This window comes from Lampetra fluviatilis, chromosome 1, assembly GCF_964198595.1.
Source record: "Lampetra fluviatilis chromosome 1, kcLamFluv1.1, whole genome shotgun sequence".
NCBI classification, from domain to species: Eukaryota; Metazoa; Chordata; class Hyperoartia; order Petromyzontiformes; family Petromyzontidae; genus Lampetra; species Lampetra fluviatilis.
In genome coordinates this window covers 9,631,663-9,654,437 of record NC_136275.1, presented here as the reverse complement: position 1 = coordinate 9,654,437, position 22,775 = coordinate 9,631,663, and the positions used below count along the sequence as shown (strand labels likewise).

At 42.1% G+C, this 22,775-nt stretch overlaps 2 protein-coding genes across 3 annotated transcripts; one reads left to right on the top strand and one right to left on the bottom strand.

The window, feature by feature from the left end:
- Positions 1–6,939: 6,939 nt before the first annotated feature.
- LOC144931599 (caspase-8-like) lies at positions 6,940–14,214 on the bottom strand. 2 transcript variants are annotated; one of them, XM_078855651.1, is made up of 11 exons: positions 14,074–14,214; positions 13,184–13,889; positions 11,725–11,830; positions 11,386–11,530; positions 10,896–11,050; positions 10,409–10,511; positions 10,135–10,202; positions 9,239–9,341; positions 8,771–8,964; positions 8,285–8,586; positions 6,940–7,999 (listed from the first exon to the last, which is right to left on the bottom strand). In XM_078855651.1, exons 2-11 carry the CDS (start codon positions 13,492–13,494, stop codon positions 7,846–7,848), a joined length of 1,641 nt encoding a protein of 546 aa, XP_078711777.1. In that variant the 5' UTR covers positions 13,495–13,889; positions 14,074–14,214; the 3' UTR covers positions 6,940–7,845. The 2 variants fall into 2 exon arrangements, with proteins under 2 accessions (XP_078711777.1, XP_078711787.1); XM_078855661.1 differs by having other exon boundaries at positions 10,896–11,044.
- Positions 14,215–19,282: 5,068 nt separating this feature from the next.
- NDUFB3 (NADH:ubiquinone oxidoreductase subunit B3) lies at positions 19,283–22,691 on the top strand. The gene is made up of 2 exons (XM_078859729.1): positions 19,283–19,581; positions 22,427–22,691. Exons 1-2 carry the CDS (start codon positions 19,421–19,423, stop codon positions 22,578–22,580), a joined length of 315 nt encoding a protein of 104 aa, XP_078715855.1. The 5' UTR covers positions 19,283–19,420; the 3' UTR covers positions 22,581–22,691.
- The last annotated feature ends 84 nt before the right edge of the window (positions 22,692–22,775 follow it).

Genomic DNA, 22,775 nt, shown 5'->3' with positions numbered 1-22,775 from the left:
AAATGTAATATCCAGGAGTGACTCCACCGTGTTCGTAGCTAAATCTCCGTTTGCTGTACCTTCTGCCATCACCATCGCCTCGTGACATCGTCTCATTACAGCCACGGGCGCCTTTTTCACCGCCCTGAATGGGTCTCAAACGGCGTGGCTAAAATGCGAAGCTGATCGCAACGAATGAAGGAGGACATCTCTCACTCGGATGCCATTCACAGCCGCCCCGAGACCCTCCCCAAGGCACAAATCAAACTGTGGAGTGATGCAGCGGTTTCTAACACGAGCAACTTAAAATTGTATCTTCCTTAGGGAATTCACGTTGAAAGAAGCACTTTTATTTTTTTTAAACACAACCAAAACAATTCATAGAGAAAACACATTCCTGCGGAGGGAGCTGGTAGGAACGTTGGGTTGCTCGGTCAATGGCCAGGTTCAACGTCGGCGTGGTGTATTCCGCAAATATGCCCGACTGTGAGGGTGGGCACAAGCCGGCGTGAGTAGGTTAAACGTTGAGTTTTATAAGGGCACCACGGGGTGACCAGCCCCTCCCTCCCCACCCAGCCCCACCCCTCCCACCCCCCACCCAGCCCCACCCCTCCCACCCCCCACCCAGCCCCACCCTCCCCCCAGCCCCACCCTCCCCTCCCCACCCAGCCCCTCCCCACCCTCCCCACCCAGTCCCACCCCTCCCATTTTTCGATGCACGACGGACGGACGGACAAAATAATCCCCTGTGGGCTGGTGTAACCAGGATGCTCCTACCAGTACCATTTCTCATCTCCAGCTGCTTGGTGGAGCGGCGCCCCAACGTCCCCTAGTGGACGAACCGCGCCTGGATTTAAGTTCTGCCGCTGCTGGTGTTGATGGCGATGGGGTGGGGGGTCCCCAAACTTTTTGGCACCAGGGACCGGTTTCGCGGAAGACAATTTTTTCACGGACCGGGGGGGAGGGGGTTCATCATTGGGTCTTTCCACCTTTTCAAAGAAGCTTTCCAGCGACGTTTGTTTTTTGACTCATGTTGCAGTGGCGGCTCCTGCAAAATCTCTCAGGGGGGGCAAATGTTTGGATGATTGATAAGGATAAGGTCCACCCATGCAATGGATAAATTAACAGCTTAAGCATGTAAAGGCAACTTCACTACTTTAATAATAATGAAAAATAAAGTTACTCTTACAATACATCTCCTTGTTTGTTTCTATACTCACTATTATTACACTGCTTACATCACATTACTCGCTTAATACACTGCTTACTTATACTGAAATCTTGCTCTTCTCTCTTTCAAATTAGCAAAGTGATCAATTACTCTCTCATTGAAAGCAGGCATGTTCCTGACTAGTTCCCTCTCCATGGAAAGCATAGGCAGTGCATTCAGACGTTCCTGTCCCATTACATTTCTCAGGAATGTCTTGATTCTCTTTAAGGTTGAGAAACACCTCTCAGCTTGAGCAGTTGTCATGGGAGTGGTTATGAGGATGTTCAACAGAGCAACAGTCTCTGAAAAAGTATCCTGGAGGTTGTACTTCAGCAAAACCTGGTACAGCGCCAGTGCACCACAGCAGCCCTTGAATTCTGGACTCTCATAAATGAGAGACAGTTCAGTCTTCAGCTTCGCCTTATTTGACATAGGGTATGCCCTGACAGTGATGTTCAGAGCCTCAACAGGGAATGTATGGCCATGCTGTTGAAACATCTCTCCTTGTAGCAGCAAGGCACTTACAAGGTGGTCGGTAAAGGAGAACCTTTCTTTGGTGTGGACCAAGATTGTGTCGCAGACCTGACAAAATAAATACATTTATTTTAGTTATAAAATAAATTATTTATTATAATATAAATATGGAGATACAAGGTTTCCATCCCGACAGCAACAATGTATCAGGCAGAACCCATATTTTATATTCCCATATTTTTTCAAATATTAATGCTATTGGTCACCCTTTACATCTGTCAATGTGTTTTACAAATATTTAACCAATGAAAAGCATTAAAGGAGCTTGGAAATTATTTTGGGGAAAAACAGGTTTTCTTTCGTTTCCTGAAAAGTAATAGTTTTGGACATACAAGGCTTCCGTCCGACAGCGATGTTTGTTCCCACCAATCGCTGCACAAGTTAAGGATACGTATGATGACGTAAGCACGTTAGTGCGAGCCCTCCCGGAACCCATAGAGAATGCATTGCAGTGCCTGCAGTTCGAAAAAAACATCTTTGAATGTAAGTCTATGGGAACACTCTGGGCGATTCTCAGCCAGAGTGAAATCGCCCAAAAAGAGGCGGTACTCCACAGAACGTGACATGACGCTGATTGGACTATGTCTAGAGGCACAGTGACGGCTAGCGTAACCCTGTGGTAGAATGAGATTGTGAATGTGATTGAAAAAGTCCCTTTCACACTTTGGTAGTGTGTCGCCCAATCGCCCTAATGAAGAAACCGCCCCTGTCATGTTGGCTACTAGGGTTAGCAGCTTGTGGGCTCACCAAAACTGACAAGTGCGCAGTGCGGCAAAGAGACGCGGACGGAAGTGGTGAATAATAAAATGGGGGCGGACCACGTGCGTGGCCTCACCGCTCTCACCTCCTGCTGCTGTGCGGCCCGGTTCCTAACAGGCCACGGTCCTGACAGGTCCGTGCACCCGGGGGCTGGGGACCCCTGGGCTCCAGCACCATCACCCGGCGGTCACGGTGGGCTGGCGTTGCCTCGCGTGTCTCCACATTGACATTGTGGCTGTCTTCAGGTGTCTTTTAAGGACGTCTTTGTCGGGCAGGTTTTGGCCACAAGGAACACGCTTGGTCCTCCTTTGGGGCCGTCCATAAATGACGTCACGCGATTTTGGACGATTTTTTACACCCCCCCCCTCAAATATAACGTCACAAAGCTCTGCCCCCCCCCCCCAATATAAAACATGCTTCAAATCGCTTTCAACTATTGTCATTGTAGTGCGTGTTTAACGTGGCTCTGCACTTTGATTTTGTAGAAAACATTTATTAAAGTCTATTTAATTAAGTAGAACGTGTTGTCTATATTTATTTAAAGTTGCGCATGTTTATGTGACGTCACATTTCTCACACCCCCCCCCCCCCCCTTGTCACACATCATCACAAATGTCTGACCCCCCCCCCCCCCCAGGTGCGCGACGTCATTTATGGACGGCCCCTTTGTAGTTTACCAGCATCTCCAACATCCACGCATTATCTACTAATTTAACGTATATAGTGGACGCGCTATGTCAGGTTGTAACACGAGGGAATTAAAATCTCTACTTACGGTGCGAAAGAAGTTCAACATACTGTACATACCTTTCTATAAACTTACATTGATTTCTAATTGATAATTTTACACGACAGCGGACTAACAGGATGCTATACAACAGCGCCACACATTGGTGGCCGGTCGGAAGTTATTAGAACAGAAAACATTCACCCAAAAGCCATTGCTTTGCATGCACGAAGACACACACACGATCTTAATTTCGAGAGATTCAAATCCAGCGTATTGAAGAACTGTGGATTGTAGAAAATTAACAAAGTCAGACGAGACCGTGTTTAGGATTCCTACAATTCAATGCAAATGCGAAGCATACTAAACAATGCATCTCAACAGTAGGACATTCCCATATCGTACTGCAGAGGTTCCTTGGTTTTGATTAAATCACGTTTTCCAAAATCACTCCATGCTGGTCGCTCACCTCTACTTCGACATTTCTATCCCGATCTACTTTCAGGAATATTCTGCAGTTCCCCGTTCCTCCAGCAAGCAGAGTATGTTCTTTATTATTTGGTTCTTTCGGTAAAGTCACTTAGAAAGAAAATCAATAATTTATTTAATAATTTTATTCTTTCATTTTATTTATTTCTACGTGACTTTACCGAAAGAACCAAAGAATGATTCCTGCAGTCATGAAAGCTTCGAATCTAGTTTAGTATGTTCTTTATTTAGTAAGCGTGTACTTCACTTGTTCACATGTATCTTGATTCTAATTTGGCCTTGTTTGGGAAATTGGACGCGAATTTCCTGCAAAAGTATTACTGTTTTTTATTATCATTAAATGTGAGATGGCTCAGTATTAACGAAATTTTTTAAACTATGTTTGCACAGCTATTAAATACTTCATGGAATGATGCCCCATTGTTTTGTTAGAAGAAATACTGATCTGAAGTACTTTACTTTATTCCTCATTAGCGTCCCATAAAATAAAAACCAGAGGAAAATGAAAGATGGAAACTTCAGGGGGCAACCGTCTATATAAACAATTTGGATTTAGGAAATGTTCTCTACAATTGAACACAAATACAATGTTTCAAAATTGTAAAAAATGTCATTTTCTGGCTTGTAGAACCTATGACGAGGCATATGGTTAATAAGAAACTAAATTAAGTACGGTATACAGAAAAACTTTCAAAGCGGCCACTTAAGATACCAAGAATACTGCAGCGACAAAATACACATCAGTCCGGAAAGGAAATAAAATATCAAGGCTATTCACAGCAACATTTAAAGTTATTTATCAAAACTGGACCGGATAAATAAAGACATCAGTATCAGTAAAATGGCAATTATTGTATTTTCAAGTGCTGTTGCGCTGGACGATATCAGTGTATTTAAAACTCACCATTATCACCTTCAATGATCGTGCTCCATTTGTGTGGTGCCAATGCACTTTCACATCGCAACCTCGGTAGTGGGATTGATCGCTCATGGAGGAATACGAAGTCTTCGATGCGCAACTTTAAGTCGAGTCGTGCGTGAGACAAAGCAAGGAGTTCGCATGTCTATACATGCGGAGCTTTGACCAATATAAACTTGTATGCATGTTCTCTCCATAAACGTGTTTCCTCCAATGTGTACAAATACTCCAAACTGAATCTTGTAGACTGAATTAAAACGTTCATGCACATATTATTTCAATTATAATTCTTACATAACGTAATATTTTGGTCATCATCCTTGATCTATCCACTGCTGAATGAAGGCCGCCCTAAATGTCTCGTAATACAAAATTCCATCCATCTCCCACACAAACGTAAATCTCATTGCTCCATCTGTGGAATGGTCATCCTCTTAGACATTATCTCCTTTGGCTGCCACGCCATGGTCAAATCTCGGCAATCAGCCATCATCCTTTGAAGCGATGTGCCTTGTCCAAACATGCCATATGTCAATTGCATGTCCTCTGATCCATGTGCACCTTTCTCTTGCGAATATTTGCAAGCGTACACCTCTCCCCATGCTTTTATGCACGTTACAACTTTTACGTTTTTTTTCGTCAGTGTCCATGTTTTTGATCGGTATCGCTGCGAATATGCACCGATTGAAACGTTTATTTTAGCATTGTTTTGCCCATTTACAAATTCTAAATGATTACCACTGTGGGAGGTCAACAATGGTTGCCTTACGATGCAAATGGATGGTCACTGCAAATAAGACGAATGAAATCATCTTTTCACACGGACCCATTGCACTTTTCAGCAGACGCGTGCATTACCGCAACACTTGGAGGCTAATTTACATACTGCCGGAAATATAGCATGGTGCTATAAAAAGATCGGAATCTTACCAAAAACCGTTGACGTTGCAGCTTATAGTCAATGTAAAGTATTCAAACAACCAGGTCACGATATTATATATTGCTTTGTTCCTTATTAACATTTTTACTCATTCAGGTATACGATATTTGGTGAATATCAGAAAATCAGGCATCATCCAATCATCAACTGTTGGTAGAGAACAATAAACGGAATACATTTATGAATGTATGTTGAAAGTGCATTGTGACAATGTATCATTTGCAACTAAAAGTGGGCATCAGAAGTTCATCTCGTCAGACTCTTGAAGATGATCCCAGATCAGGATGGCCTGCGACTAGTGAATGAAGCAAACTTCAAGATAAAGCAAGATGGTTTCGAAGACTGCTTTTTCAAAGTTAGCAGACACCTTCGACATGAGTGTGGAATCAGTTGAAACAAGTTTAGAGAACGTCTTCCTTCCGTGGGAATGAAAAATGTGTGTGGAATTCAGGCCAGTGTCTTTGCAGTCATGAAATCAAATAAAACATTTTCAGAAAAATGAAAGCCACCTTGCTTCTGGATGACAATGCTCCAGCACAAATTGTATTGGTGTCATGTACTTCGTGAATCTTAGGCTCAAATGTTTGTTCCATCGTACATTTTCAACGTTTTCATGTCATAATACAGGGTGCTTCAAAAAAATGTTAACACTTTTGAGAATTTGCAACAATACCACAATAAATGTGCCTCCGGGCTCTGGAGACCACCTGCAGAAGATTCCAGGCATGTGTTGACAATGATGGCGAACAAGTGGAGACTGACTTTTTGAAGCTATAAACATTACATGTGATCATGTTACAGTGTACTATCCGTTTTTTTTCCCATTAAAAACGATAGTACCATGTGTGTTGACATGTTTTGAAGCACCTTGTATACACACATAGATTTTTCTTTAAAATGTGATTAAAACGTAACGAGTTTTCACAACGTGCTGCGACTATAACGCGATTATTCCAGTTGGGTACATTTTTCGCATAATGCTCCCTTTATAACGCAGAACGCGCACGTTACAAGGTGGTTTCTGAGTGGTCTACGACGAACTTTCTTGAACTGCGCAGCTGATCGGTATGATACAGTACCATGGAACGATACAGTACCATGGAACGATACAGTACCTTGTTATCCCACCATCTGTACACGTGCATCGAATATCGCCAAACTTTATCGTTACGTTATTTATGGGGAAAGTTTTCGCTTAATGCGGCACTTTTCAGGAACACATCCACCGCGTATTTAATCTGAAAATCTTAAGATTATCGAGCAATAAATGATGTTCATGTCACAGCTAATAATGTGCAAGTGAAGATATTTCATAACTGTTTTACTGAAATACATTCTAATAACACATTTACTAAATTGACCAGTAATGTTGGGAAACAAAATCAGGGTAACATTTTAATAAATTACAAAGACGTTTAGGTAATAGTTTTGAATACTAAATTCACGTATAGTATAGCAAATATTACGCAAATCAAGAACAGCATGTGTTTATGAAATAATACACCAACACGTCAGGCAACATTTTACTTATGAAAAGTAATGAAAAAGTTAAAAATTATCAATATACATCAACGCAAAGTACTGCAGGAAACCTTTAACAAGTCTACAATGAAAGACAATGTTCACCCACAAACACCTGCCATATCAGGTTAGACTGTAATAATGTAGTTACTTCAATCAGTGGCCAATAAAAGCACTTGTTCCACTAAGATAATGCCTCGCCAAAACACAGACATACAGATTCATCAGATGAAATAGAGGATTTCAGACAAGAGTTACAGATTTATGGTCACATGTACAGTATATGGACATCAGCTCATGTGATGCCATAACGTCTGTACACAGCAAGTATAAAGTCATGTGGTCCACAGCACACACCATTTTTTTATTCAGCCTATGGATTTTAAAATTTAGCATGCACACCTGCTGATAAAACTTTGGTATTTAACTGCTTGCAACATGTAGACATTTTTCGTTTTTGTACATGGTTTTAATATACTCGGCTCTCTTTTCCCGTTTTAAATATAAGAAAAAATTCCAATACATCTCAGTAATAAATAAAAGTTCAAGGATATACTGCATCTTCATGCCAAATAGAATGGCGTACAAATGTTCATTACTGTGAAGTGAGAAAGTGATAGTTGGAAAATAGAACATACGGTCTATCAAAATAGTCACAATTTGCAATAACACATAACATTGCACAGCTTCAAAATTACCAGCATGGCCATCCACTTAGGTTGTGTGTGATTGTTACAAGCACGATGTCTAGGATCAAAGACTCCAGCTCATGAGATCTGTTTTAAAGACCCTTGTGTCTGTGGTAGAATGAGCCTCTTCCTCAGCGTGTTTGATAGCTTTGGGGGTCGTTGTTGCAGCCCTTGGTTGCAAATGCTCACTCTCCTGTTCACCTCTGTCAGCACCTCCAACAGATCATGACCCCTACAAGAGGCACACGATGCACATTAGACAGCAAAATGCTAAGAATATATCATGCACTGTGACAACAAAATATTCCATCAGTACAGTACACAATGTTTGTAACATCATTCGCATTGTGTCCAGCTGATAATCATGTAAATTAGCCCATCTCATTTAAACAATCACACTTGCCTTATACGACCGTGCACATCACTAAATTGCACATTGGTGTTACTACATTGTACGAATGAAACTCTTCTATTTCAAAATGTACATGAGAAAGAACCGCGCACATAGAGTACTTACATTGGCCACAATTCACTCAGGCAAATAGTGAGGTGTATTATAAAAGGTGTTCCATCAGACTTGTCTCTTCTGCTACCAGCTTCTTCTTCAACGACGTATTTGCACTCCAAAACATCAGCATTAATCGGGATGCCTGGCCCATCTGCTTCCAAGTAATCATCATAATGAAGACCCCCTGATGAATCAACTTGCAAACTTTGGCCATACAATGTTCCACCCACCATCACCGTCAGTATGAAAAACAACTTGGGTTTACCCACAAGGGCTGGGCAATGCTGCCCATTGAAATTCATTGACAGCATCTAGAAAAAAAATTAAACAGGTGTGCATTTGTGGTTACATATCATGCCAATAAGCAAAAAAGCCAAATATGTGGTTGGTTCGTATAGCCAATAGACCCATGCATAAAGTGCAATGATTATATTTTGTGTCTCACAACATGGCAGCAAATTTTTTTTTATTGTTGGTGCCCATTGTAATACATACTTCAATTGAAACAGGAATTCCATCAGTACCAATTATGTCAGAATCTGTGCCCTTCCCAAGCACAAAGCAAACGAAGCAGCTGTGCATCTTTTTAAAGGGACAGAGGCTCTGGAGATTTCGCATATCCATGCCTGACAGGTCACGTACAATCGTCACTTCAAAGCCAAGGTTAGAGAACGCCTTCCTTATATTTTCTGCAAAACAACACATGCACTCAGAATAAACATCAAATTGTTAAGGTTTTATGACGAACCTGAGCATGGCAGTGCATATCCATAATCTAATGCGATAAAAAAACAATGGTTAAGATGATCACAATGACTTATATAAAATAATTTTAATCAACCATAATAACCAACAAAGAACACTCCTGAAATAAAGCCCTGAAATTCAGTAAAGCTTGCCTAAATAAGCAAGATAATTCTGTAGTAATTAATAATAAACCACAAATGTCCCACACAACCTCACCTGCATCTTTATACAAGGCATCTGTATTCCGAAGTCCTTGTTTGTTTACCACGAGCAGACACAGCCCAAGAGGTTGAGCCATCGGGTAGCTATCTGTCTCCAGCTATAGAAAAATAAACAAGGTGAGTACAATAATAAAGATGAAATTTTACAACCTCCAATTGCTTGCTCATGCCACTGCTAGCAGAAGGGCCTCCAATAAAGTAAGTTCTAGAAAGCCCCTCTAGAGGGTATTTAGCCTACTCTTCCATGCTGGCCAGACATCTTGGAAGAGGTGAGAGTATCCACACCTCACCCCCTACATGCAACCTGCCGATCAGCTATGACATCAAACACAGAGCCATCTGAATTGCAGGTCCAGTGTGCTTACCATTGCAACATGACACCAGGGATGGCTGATGATCAAGAATAATGACGTAGTGGCAGCCAAGGGAGGGAACATGTCTTAGAGGACGTCAGCTGAGGAGACGGGGCGATGAAAGCAGCCTGTGATAGATAAAAACTACACTTTTGAAACTAAACTTTTTTTTATTTTATCAGGGAAGGCTCACTGAGCTATATAGCTCTTTTCCAGAAGCGACCTGGCCACAAATGATAGCTCAACAAAGTGGCTTATCAGTGGAAATTTATAGCAAAATACTCTAAACGCGTGTTTCTAAATGTGGAGGGTAAAACCCGAGGACCCGAAGAAAAACATCCATATGACCTGGGGGAGAACATGCAAACTCCAAAGATACAGGCGTCAGGGTCGGGATCAAACCCATGGCCTCATGTATACCAGGCGAGGTAATTCACATCTCGCTACTGCCGCGAGATTGAATATTTTCCCTGCAGGATTGTGAGATATGGTGAATGTGTGAATCGACTGTTGGTGATGATGAAAAATTCATATTTACAATGGATGAGCTTGTCGCGTTTGGCCTGTCTCTTGAAGCTTGTACCACTGATGAACGTACAGGTATTGCTTTTGGAGACACAAAAGACGATCAAAACACAAGCAACACGACTTTAGTACTGAAATCAGTGGCAACAAAATGCTAAATCGTGTTTAAAGAGTACAATTGCAGAAATAATAGCAATAAAAAAACACAATAACAATTGTGATGTCACATTGTCTCCAATCAGCTGTTGTCATGTGTAAATTCCTGCCGACCATAATATGCAACTTACGTTGGCGCATTGGAGTATGGGGGTATGCATTGGGATATTGTGACATTAGTGGGCCAGCAATTCCACGTACAAATGAACATCCTGAATTGTACGGTTTCTCAACCTAGAAAAAAGGCCACAATTGAATTATGCCTCAAATATTTTCAACATTCATTTATCAACCACTATATAAGAAAATACATATATTATGCTGGTATTTGAAAATTTCCCAACTATTCAATTGTTGCAATCATACAGATTTGTATATACTCATTGCATAATTATAGTCCAATACACAAAATGTACACATGAAGAACCGTGTACAATATAAAGCAAAAGCAATGAATAATAGAATGCAATTCTATCCAATCAATATGATCAATGTTAGAAGCATATTTTTCAATTGGATGTTAATATTTAACAAGACGGACTCAGCTCATGCAAACATCATATGCCTATATTACTAAAGCTGGGAACACTACATTGAAAAACTGTAAATGTTGTTTACCATTTGGACTCCTCTTCCACTTCCATTAATCTGTCTGTTGTGGGCACCACTATGCATCAATCGGTCAGGCAGTGAAGCAGGATGTGCATTCACATACACCCTCTCTGCAGATGGCATTCTCATATATGTAGCAGGATCCGCTGCTCTTTCTGATCCTTAAACGATACATCAAAGTACAAAAATATGCAGTGAGCATGGGGAGTTGTTCCTAGTGGAGAGGCTAATGAATGACATGAGCAAGAGCATGTGATACTTGGCTCATATTTTCGAATGGACAAAACATTCTTGACGAAGCAATTTAACATTGAATGTTGGGCCTTTGGATTTTCGATACATGTGACATTTTATAGTATTTAGAATAAAATTCAAATGTTTACTTATTTATCCATAAAAGCCTCACTAAAATTCAAGACATTCAAGTTGGTATATCATTAAGATAATTGGCCAGTATCAGAGGTTAAAATGTTATACTATAGTCTTAAAACTGTACCTGCTGGGCTTATCAGTTTGAATCGGTTTAATTTTTTTTTCAAATCATGTCTTTCAGCAATCTCAAAGCATTGCTCAAGCATCGATAGGTTGTCTGATGAAAGCTGGCCTTGTTCCTCCAGTAAATGGCACAGTTCCAATAGACTCTGTAATGCAACACAGACATGTGGATTAATGAAATAATTGCAGACACTTATCACTCTTGTCAATCTACTGCAAGTGCATTTTAACTCGTAAACAAATACAGTTTGTTACAGATGTGTTGACCAATATGGACTATCTCCAGAGTATATCTTTTTTTCAATTGGGAACAATACTATTGTGTAATTGTGATACTTACATTTACATTCTTTAGCCTATTTTGAGGAAGGTCATCTTGTAGGCAGTACTTGATGCTTGACAGTTCATCATTTGAGATTCCTTCATTCAGTTCCACCAAAAACTCCCTGCAGAATTAAAAAACACTACCGTCAAACTTAGTGGAAACTGTTGGTGGAAGCATTGCAAGGAATTTAACTCTTGAGATTATAAAACAATTGCATGATGAATCATCACTTACATCACTCATTTAAATTAACACCCACACGAGAAAAAAAATCTATATTTGAATAATCAAAACTATGAGCATGGCTACTCTTGTTGATTCCAGCCATCCATGAGTTGCTCTTTAAGTACCAACAGGAAATAGGCAACAAACTGTGAATCATGACCAGCCACTGTTTATTAATTGATGAAATTTAAGTATCGGCATCCTGTCACCAATCCGGACAATCCAATGCTACCATCCATATCACTCCTACACATGTACTGATCTCATTGCCCCAGCCTCAGGGTGGTCATACTCCTTTGGCTACCATTCCAGCATCAGTCTCGTTCACCTGCTATAGTTCCATCTCGCGTTGGTGTTCAACCCAAAGACATGTACCTTTCTTGTCCATATTTGTGTTTGCGTGTTTGTTTCCTGATCCGTGTACTTATTTATTTTTTATCACTCAGTGCAATTCCAAGCATGCTTATAAGGAGACGTTTATAAACCATAAAGATCTCATTTCACATGTTGTAATTAATATGGAAATTTTAAATAAAGCAGTATCCACTGGTGAAATACCAAGAATGGTCAACATTGGATGGAAAGCCTACTTTACGAGAAACATTCCTAATTTGAGGTGGGATGCGATTTTGAAAGATCCTGAATAAAAGTCATAAATGGCACACCAACAACGTTTAGGAAAACAATTTATAGAGTCATGGTACCCAAAAAGCGAGGACCAGATTTAATAGAGCATATTAACTTAATGCCGGAAACATAATTTTAGGGCTGAGTACACCGAGGACCCAAGAGAACTTTAGACACAACCAATCAGAGCGGTTAAGAGAGTGAGAAGGGTTTATGGGGAGGGACTTATATATTGCTCAGTTTCTTGATGTAAATATTTAATTGCAAAAAATAGCTCAACACTGCACACATTCCAAATATACATTGACGATGCCGTCATCTCAAGATATTTAAATCGCAAAGTACCACTCTGAGATTGAAGTGTCCATCGAAAAGATTATTTAAACATGAGAACATTCTTGTCCAGGTGCACAATATGAGATTACCACCAACCACTGCTTGAGATATGAGACACTTTAAAAGTAAAATCATCCCCCAACGTGGCCAAGACCCAAGACGTACCCCTACATCCAGCTCTGGTGGTAACATCAACGAGATGTGAACGGTGATGTCCACGAATACACGAGTGAGCAAGGGTGACGAGGGGCCACGGCGACCACCAAAGAGGGTCTCCTCCTCTCACCTGTAGCTGGAGCCGGTACGACTTGTCGCCACCGTCCCATAACGAACATTATCAGCTCCTCCTGCCATCTGGGCGTTGTGGGTGCCCAGTCGACGCAGCAGATCGTGGCGGTGCAAGGCGCTTAGCTTGGCAGTCAGCTGGCCGATGCCCCCCATCTGGTAGAGGGCCATCAGCAGCTCGGCTGTGGGCAGGGAGGCCCAGGTGGGCAGCTCATCACGACACAGGAATCGCAGGCTGCTCACCTCTTCTTCGCTCAACTGTTCAGATAATCTTTGCAGTTCCATCCGATGAGACATCGCTAAAGAAGCCATATTCGTGCACTTAAGACGAAGAGATCCCAATGCAGATTCACGTCACCGAACTCCGAAGTCTTCTCCTAATATCCTGAAGCTTGGCGATGTTGTTAAATTTGAGGCGAATTACGAACGTGAGGCGTTCGAAGTTGTCAATACGTCGAAGATTTCCTATGTTGCCTGAAGCTGGATCTTGACTGTAAATCGCTCTCAACGTGAACCAAAGAATTGACTTTACACATCGCGTACGTCGCCTATCAACTAACAAAGCCTGCGCTAGGCCGACTACGGAAGGAGGCAAACGCGACAAAGTGAGCGCGAACAAAGCTATATTTCACACACGATACACATATTGGAAACCTTAAGATCTTCCCCAAAGTCAGGAGGTTTGATCCGGCTGTCTTGAGTAGGATCTGTTCGAGGAAAAAGTTCAACGTCAATCGAACGTCGCGAAAACTCTGCCCGCGATCGCGGCCCTCACTCGACGAGACGCGCGCAACGAAATGGGATTCCATTTTAAAACAATTGCGACAACAATTTCGTGAAAAACGACGGATGAATTTCACCGAATTATGATGACGATTAAGCGATACGAACCTTCGGTGGGATGGCGAGATTTGCCACCGTAAAAAACTCCACGGTGTATTCCAGATTGATGGGAATTGAAGGGAGATCCCCTTCTGATTGCGTCACAGGAGGCGGTCTCAGTAAATTTGCGTGTCACGGGGCCAGGGCCAGGCAGTGAAAGACGCGATGTTGTCTATATAACACTGGGCAAACACGTGTCAGTATTAATACCATGAAAACTGGTAACACTGATCGGGTATCAATATTCACACATCATTAGATCCCCACTTGTAAATACAAAGCTGCAATACTACATTTATCAATGTAAAAATTAACGACTACAATTGCTTTACCTGCATTGCCTGGCCTTGCGTATGCACCTTTTCTTTGCACACCGTTTCATAAAATTCATAGTACTCAAGCAAAGACTTTTCCATGACACTCCTGAAGAAAAAAAATTAGCATTAAATAATATGTATACAAATGGTGTATATAGCTACATGTTTTAATCATTTAACCGTACCAAGTCTAATCATTACACGTAAATACATGTTCTGCATGGAAAATGTATGGATATGTACTCTTGAATTACTTTTATGGTTCATTCTCAGCATTGTATACTGGAAAGGCTTAGTGCGCGGGCTAGTATTTCTCCGGTGATCCATCGACAGCACAAAAAGATTAGTGATTGTATGCAAGCCTGAGTTTGTAACTTTTCAAATAATTTTCTCTTGCAGTAGCTTTTAAAAATGTTTCATGTGTCGGGAGGCTCTGGAAAGATCCCATGGGTTTCTCAAAACTCTTGTGGAGCCCGTGCGGATCAATCAAGACGACGCAAACATTTACGCGGGCCAAAGAAGCTCACCAACCCACCCCACACCACCCACCCACCCTGGTGACACAATTCGCATTCACGAATCTTTCTTAATACCACGAATATATTATTATTCATATTACCGGAATTTTGTTTTTAACCCAGCTAGAAGGGGTTTTTTTTCCTGGGGGCGGGGGCATTTATATCTTAGGGGAGTTTAGTCAGGGTATTTACCAAACTTAAACTTTTTTTACATTAAATATCGTAAGTAAAACATTAAATAATGTCCGAATAAAAAGGCATAAACCTTTCCATTGTGTGCGGATCAACCTGCATTTTGCATCGCTGCCGCGCAGACCACCTCGAAGTCCGTCACGGACCGCTGGCAGTGACGAGACCACACTTTTGAGAACCACTGCAGTTCGTAAACACTCCAAGGTCGTAGCCATGGAGTCAACATTGGGGGGCACCAAATCTTCCAGGGGGTCTAAGCCCCCCCCACCCAGAAAAAAATTTAAATTTGGAAACAAATTTCCTGCCTAAAATATTAAAAAATGCACTAACACATGGGGAGGACTTTTTTTTTACAATAATGTCAAATAGTGTATTGTATTTCATTGTTTTTTATTTACCTTTTCTTGTTTCATTGTATGTAATGACAGAGATTAAGGATTTATAAAGTACAACCATAACCACAATCATATAAACAGAAATCTATGCATTGTTATATGACAAGTCCAGATATTGTGGCCAAGGTTTAGCAAATTTGTTTTTATTTACATAGCATGTTTTTTTTATATATAAATTGTTTATAGCAATATATTGGGGGACATTTTGAACACATTTGAATATTGGGGGAGTGTATTGGCAGTCTATAATGTAGTCTGAAGCCTGGTTATTAAGTTTGGTGAGTGTACTGGCAGTCTATAATGTAGACTGTAGCAATGGTTATTAAACTGAGTGAGCATACTGACAGCCTATAATGCAGACTTGAAGCCTGGTTCTTAACCTGAGTGAGCGCACTGGCAGTCTATAATGTAGACTTATTCTGGTTTTCAGTAATAAAAATAAACCACGATGTTTCGATCGCAACACAAGCGGTCGTCATCAGGAACAGGTTGGCTAGCCTCTGAAGGCAAGCCGTTTATAAAGGTTTAGAGATGGGCAGGGCAGCCAATGCTAATATGAGAGAGGGCTCCAACACTGCCAGTAGGTCTACACCAAAGTATTGTACCTCGTCTTCTTGGTTCTTTCGGTAAAGTAAAGAAGGGAAGTAATAAAATAATAAAAATAAACAAAATAAAACATATTTTATTATGTTTTATTTTTATTATTTTATTACTTCCCTTCTACGTGACTTTACCGAAAGAACCAAGAAGATGAATCCCTGCAGTCACGAAAGCTTTAAATCGAAATTTATTGTACCTCGCTCCACACACACACTGCTGACGGTGGAGGTTGACAAGAAAACACAAAGCAAGTCATGACCCAAAGTGGTTTATTCACTTTATTTCTTATAATTATTTTTCTATCTACGTGGCTTCACCGAAATAACCAAAGAATATTAATTCCTGCAGTCACGAAAGTTTCAAGTCAAAGTTTAAGGTTTATTTTAAACGGAAGCTGTAGTTAAACAATTCTGAACTATTTGAACAGCTAACGAAAATGCGCTGTTGTGCAAGGAGGGCGAGTGGTACGCATTGCTATAAGATTGGTCATGATGCTGCAATAAGTAAGATAGTGGGTGATGATCGCAGTGAAGATGATAACAGGGTTTCGTTTAGGAACCACCTCTTTATTAAACCGTCGGACTCTACAAATTGATCCGGCAGACCTATTGAGTGATATACGAGGACAATAACGTTTTAATCAATGAAGACATTAGCATTGGAAAGTATATGAATGTGCCTTACTAATTTATTAACTGCCTCGTTTTGTTGCGTGTTAAACAAATTCTCAACAGTTCAACATTATCAGTAATCAAATATTTTCAAAGTTATGAGAAATGAAACACTTGACTCATGTGATTATTGTTGCTCCAATAATGGTAAGGGTGGTTCTGCACCTATGTAGACAAAGTTTATTCACATTAAAAAGTCCCCAACATTCAACTTTGGAATATTTGAAGGTGATACAGATTATTTACTCTTGCACACCCGCTTTAATGCATTTGTTTAAGTTCCAAATCCACCCGTGATTCCGTTTCTATGTTATTACTTGACCATAAAGTAAGGGACAATCGCTGCATCACATATAGGGCATACTGTATACTTAAATTAAACGTTACGTTGCTCAAACCGCTGTTTGCATAGCAAAGAGAATGAACAAGACTCGTGATTGAACCAAACTCGTGATTGCTGCAACCACCCTTTCTACATCAATGTACAGTCCTTTGCAAATCCACTGCTGGATGAAGCTCTCCCATACATGGGGGCATGAAAGGACAATTCAGGTACCACTGAATATGAAAGCGGGGGGGGGGGGATGGGAAATCCCCGCAACGAAACACAACTACACAACTAGTACTCTGACCATAATTCCCAGAATCGAAAGTGTATTTAAGAAACATTTGCTCATAAATACATGGTCTCTCGATCTCACTTCTCTTAAAATATAAACAAAAGGGTCGTTCTTCCACATGAACAACCCTCTGGGCCTATCTGACTCCACACGCTGCAGAATGTTTAAAAGACATAGCTTTGTACTCATACATCTGGCGCGTGTGATGTCACTGCCTACACCCCAGGGGTCGGCAACCACAATAACAAATACATTTTTCCTAATTCGGTAAAAAAAATCAATATTTTTAAAGAGTTGCAATACAATGTGGATACAAGACGCTCTTTAATAACGTCACGAAATAATCCTTAATGAGCCGCAGGTCGCCGACCTCTGCCCATGGTAAACTGGACTCCATGGTGAACTGGACTCCCAATGTGAACTGGACTCCCATGGTGAACTGGACTCCCATGGCAAACTGGACTCCATGGCAACTGAACCTCATGGCAAACTGAACCTCATGGCAAACTGGACTCCATGGTAAACTGGACTCCACGGCAAACTGAACCTCATGGCAAACTGGACTCCATGGCAAACTGTATTCCATGGTGAACTGGATTTCCCCAGTTCAGGGATCAGCAACCAAAATAACAGGGGCCATTTTTTCGAATTCGGTAAAAACAACACCATTTCAAGAGCCGCAGGTTTGGTCAAGTGTTGTTCGCGAGCACCTATGACGACCAGAACGGTACACGAGGTGGGTGGCACAGCAACACACCCGGCCGCCTTTGTCTTCCCAGTGGTGATATTTTTTACGCACCGCACACTCATTTGCGGCTGAGTCGAGGCCCAGGACCGGTTCAGATAAACGTCACCGATGTTGGCCGTGAGCGGGAATCGAACTCGGGTCGCCAGGTTCGCAGTAGCGCAGAGCTACACCGCTACTACCGCCGCAAGGAGTGGAAGGGAAGTCTCCCACCTCGAGATGGTGCTCACCAATACCAATACCCCGCGCCATTCGCCACCAGTTTCATTTGTTAGGTATAGCCCTGTGAGTCATTCGGCTCTTAAATCGGGTGCAACCGCAACAAACAAAAACATGAACAAGAAAACAGCTTAAAGTGACTACGCGCAACAGAAAAATCCAGGAAAAAACAGCAAAGTCTTCCAGAAAAAGCACCGAATATCAACGCTGTGTGCAAAAATCCCAGTGGGATGCAAGTCAAACAATAACAACCATAAGACAATGTAGATTAAAGTTATCAGTCGAACTCTGTACTACAACAAACAAACATGGCTAAACCAAAACGTTTTCAAAATCACCAAAATAAAGCTATAAAAACAATGTAACAGTGATCAGAGGAACTGTGATTGAAATTTTACAATAAACGATATATACATAACATGTGTTATGTATATTACCAAGTGACGGTGACGTCCCCACGGTGCCTGTGCCAGGCTAGGTGCACTTTTGAGGCTATCACGTGAAGTGTCCAAGTCTCACTGGCAGGAGGTCTCGGGACAGACCCAGAGCGAGACAAGCGGTAGGTGGCACAACTACCGGTGCCAACTCTGCCGCATTTTATCCGCCCGGCGCCTCCGCTCGTTGTTGTGAGCGCTGCCGCCACCGCTCCTCCGTTGTTGCTTGCGGGTGACTGCCTCCAACCGCACAGAAGCAGCAGCAGAAGCAGCGTCCTTCACGCCTCCCACACACAAAACACACCACACAAAGTTATTTCAGACGAACCGCGTCGAGTGTGAAGCCTCCCGCACTCCCCTTGCTGCTTCGGGACAGCGGTGTAATTAGTGGCGAATGTGGCGGGCGACGAATCACTGCGCTGCGTCCGCATTGCTGCAATGAGTGGCGAATGAGGCTGGCGACGAATCACAGCGCCGCATTGAGTGGCGAATGTGTCGGACGACGAATCACTGCTCTGCGTCCGCATAGCGACGTCACCACCACCAACACCGCCACCAAGGGGGAAGGCCTCGGCGTGACCTCCTCGTCCTCCGCACCGGCTTCTGACTCCTCCACACCGTCTTCTTTTCTTGTCTGAGACGCCCATGGCTCACGGACACGAGGCGGCCCACGGGGCCCACGGGGTCCGCGGGAACGTGCCCGGCGTGGATATGCCGGACTGGAAGACGTGGAAGGTGGAGGGGACGCCGCTGGAGGTCGTGCAGCAGCGGCTGGCGAAGCGTGGCCTGCGGGACCCTTGGCTCCGGTTAGAGACCATATCCACACCACCACCCCCCTTCTCCTCCTCCACTGCCCAACGGGGATCACGGGGACCCCACGGCCAAAGACGTGGGAAGATTTGAAGCGGTCATTTAGGGGGATCGTAGAGGGGTTCGTAGCGTTGGGGATCCATGTCAGGTAGCTGAGGGGAGCTCACATGATGGTTGTTGATACGGCCCTCATAGGGGGCCCCCGTTGTGTTGGTTGCGGTGTCGGCTGCAGACAGTGGTGGATGTGTAACCAGGCTCGTAGCCGATGTGATCACATCGTAACGACTTTCAAGCGTATGGTAGGGGGTAAGCACCTATGAGGGCCCAATGTCCAGTTGCTAAGAATGGTGATGACGGTCGTCGATGGGATGTCCCCCCTGGGTTTGTTTGTGTCGCGGTAGTAACGGGGAGATGGTGTTTGGTTGTGGTGAATCATGATGAGTCGTGCAGTCTCGGGACAGCTCATTCATATCAACATTGTTTGAAGAGTACAATTATCTCATCACAAAATATGAATTATGCAGCACAGTAGTCCTGCGATATAACTGTGCCCCTATACAAGAAAGTGGAAATTCCCTCTGACTAAAGCGATATTTATTCACGATGCAGACAGAAAGCGTTTATGAAAAGCGTGGGTTCAAGCGTGTGAATTGCAAGATATTGGGGGGGAATTACCGGATTCCCCCTCTTACCACCTACCTTCAGGTATTGGGTAAAAGAATACTCATCTTTGAATTGTACATAATGTGCATCATTGTACTGATATGCCACTAGCAGGAAATACTGGGCGTTGCCCGGTTGCTTGCGGATAGCGTTTGTGAATGTAGAGTTGGCTCAGTCACATACTCTTTGGTTTTTTCGGTAAGTATGAAAGAGTATGAATCCTTGCAGTCACGAAAGCTTCAAATCTGGCTCAGTCACTGCATTCGGAAGGATGGGGAGTCACTGGCGCGTTACAGCAACTGTTAAGATGTTGCTGTGCCATGGGGCCTGTAATAAATGTATAATATAACGTGCCACAATGGGGCTACGATATATACCGAAGCTTTTTTTGAAGCGTGAATTATGCCATTTGTCTCGAACGGAAAGACGACGGGCGTGCTCACGGAGGTTGACCATTAATTTAAATCACCAACGAGTTTTGGGGCAATTGTTAGTTTAAAATGATTGGGGGGGGGGGGGGCAGGTCAATATGTGCTGGGTTAGGGATGGTGACGTCCCTGGGAGCGTGTGGGGTGCCGTTTGGGGGGCTCTGAGCCCCCTCTATATTAACTGTCGGCTCGCCATGTACCTAAGGTTTTCCGCGGGGCTTTAAAAGGTATCCCTACCAAAGCTTGGTGGCGATAGCTTTAACGTTGTGGATTTCTATTCGGAACAGACTTTCATTTCTATATCAAGATTATATTATACTAGTTCATAAAGCCTGTCTTCGCCAGGCAAAGGTTTTAAAGAAATATAATGAACCTGATATGATTGTTTTACTGTTTTATCTACGGTTAGACACTTGCACTCCACACATTTTTATTTTTCCACAAAAAAACAAATTGTTGACTTGATTTAACTTAGACTACCCATCGGAAACCCCTCAATTTAGATTCAGTTCTTTTTTTTATTAGAAAGAACACAAATGAATTAACTTAACCCAAAGAGGGGAAGCTTCTATCTTAGACCGTTTTTAAAATTATTCAGATTTGAACATCAGATGTGTAGTTTTGTTAATCCGAAATATCTTAAAGACAATAAAATATAGAGCAATGGTTCTCGTAGGTAGAAAATATAATAGATCACGACGTTTCGATCGCCACACAAGCAATCGTCTTCTCTCTCACCTGAAGACGATTGCTTGTGTGGCGATCGATACGTCGTATTAAAGAGTATTAATTTTATTTGCTGTTCAACGCTCGATCAAAGGGGAAAAAAAACGCAATCCCCGTTAAAATGACAAACATTTTAACGGGGCACTTTTATGAGGCAACTTAAATCGAGAATTGGGGGCCAAATTTCAGCTTTATACCTTGTCGGGAAGTACCCTAGAGGTTTTTGGGACATTCAGATTAAGGTCTTTATATAGATTCTATGTACAGTAATACACCAAACAAAAGCGTGATATCTTCCATGTGTTGCGACGTCGAATGAGCCGACGGCATATTTGGCGCCAGGTGCAAGTTATTCAGTGTACTAGTGTTTTAAAATATTAATTTGACGTTTGACTTTATTTCTAGCGTTGTATCGGATTACAGCCAATTTATCCGGTTTAAAAACCTTTAAGTACAGTTAAGTGAATTTTCCCTCGGGTAAAATGAAAATGGAAAAAACATTTTTACCAAGACATGATTAATACCCAAGTCTACTTTGTAATGTGTTGCCATTATGAGTGCATTACATGCATTACATAATGCACTTCAAGCTCAGTTAAGCAAACCCACGAGTGTAATTCCCAGTTGGGGTTTCTTCTTTAACAAAAATGGCAAGAGGAACTTTTGACAAATTTCAGAAAGGGAGCTGAGAATGAGTCTCGAAAGGCCTTGTTGGGTTAAGTGATGCTCAATCGCAATTAAGTCTTTGGGATCTTCCAATCTTAGCCTTTGACGTAATTTTACTGCACTTTTGGCGTAAACTGTTCAAAAACAGCCGTCTATTTACTGCTGGCTGAAGGCTTCCACTTTCTCATCTTAGTAAGAACATTGATGTTCTGGATTCTCCCAAAATTAGATTTGAAACCATTTGAAATGTAACTGTACTACATCAGTCAAATTTGTAAAGCAATATATCTTTGCAAAATAGTGTACACACAGCTCACACTCTGACATGCCAATGACGTGCTCTGTATTCTCTTTGCAGCAATGAAGCATGGCGATACAGTGGGTCGTTTGCCAACCCACCTACATTTTGGAAAGTTGTCTTCAAGGGCTTCAAGTATGGCTTTGCAGCATTTGCGGTGGCCCTGGCCGTCGAGTACACCGTTTTTCCACCCAACAAGGGAGGACATCACTAATTCATCACCGGCGACACGTGTACACAGATAACATTGAGCATTGTACTGTACTGAAATATAACAAAACTGTCAGCAGTTCTCCATAATTGTGAAATAAAATTATAGCTTCATTTCATCGTGTATTGTGCATTATTTTCACGCTTGCCTTGCATTACCACCGTCTCGAAGTCTAGATTCAAATTGCACTTCCGTATA

Excerpts from the sequence above, each read along its gene's own strand:
- LOC144931599 (XM_078855651.1), bottom strand. The coding sequence starts at position 13,494 with ATGGCTTCTTTAGCGATGTCTCATCGGATGGAACTGCAAAGATTATCT. Across the intron at positions 11,831-13,183 it reads CGTACCGGCTCCAGCTACAG|GGAGTTTTTGGTGGAACTGA; the intron begins GTGAGAGGAGGA and ends TTAATTCTGCAG. Across the intron at positions 11,051-11,385 it reads CAAACTGATAAGCCCAGCAG|GATCAGAAAGAGCAGCGGAT; the intron begins GTACAGTTTTAA and ends GTATCGTTTAAG.
- NDUFB3 (XM_078859729.1), top strand. The coding sequence starts at position 19,421 with ATGGCTCACGGACACGAGGCGGCCCACGGGGCCCACGGGGTCCGCGGG. Across the intron at positions 19,582-22,426 it reads CTGCGGGACCCTTGGCTCCG|CAATGAAGCATGGCGATACA; the intron begins GTTAGAGACCAT and ends TTCTCTTTGCAG.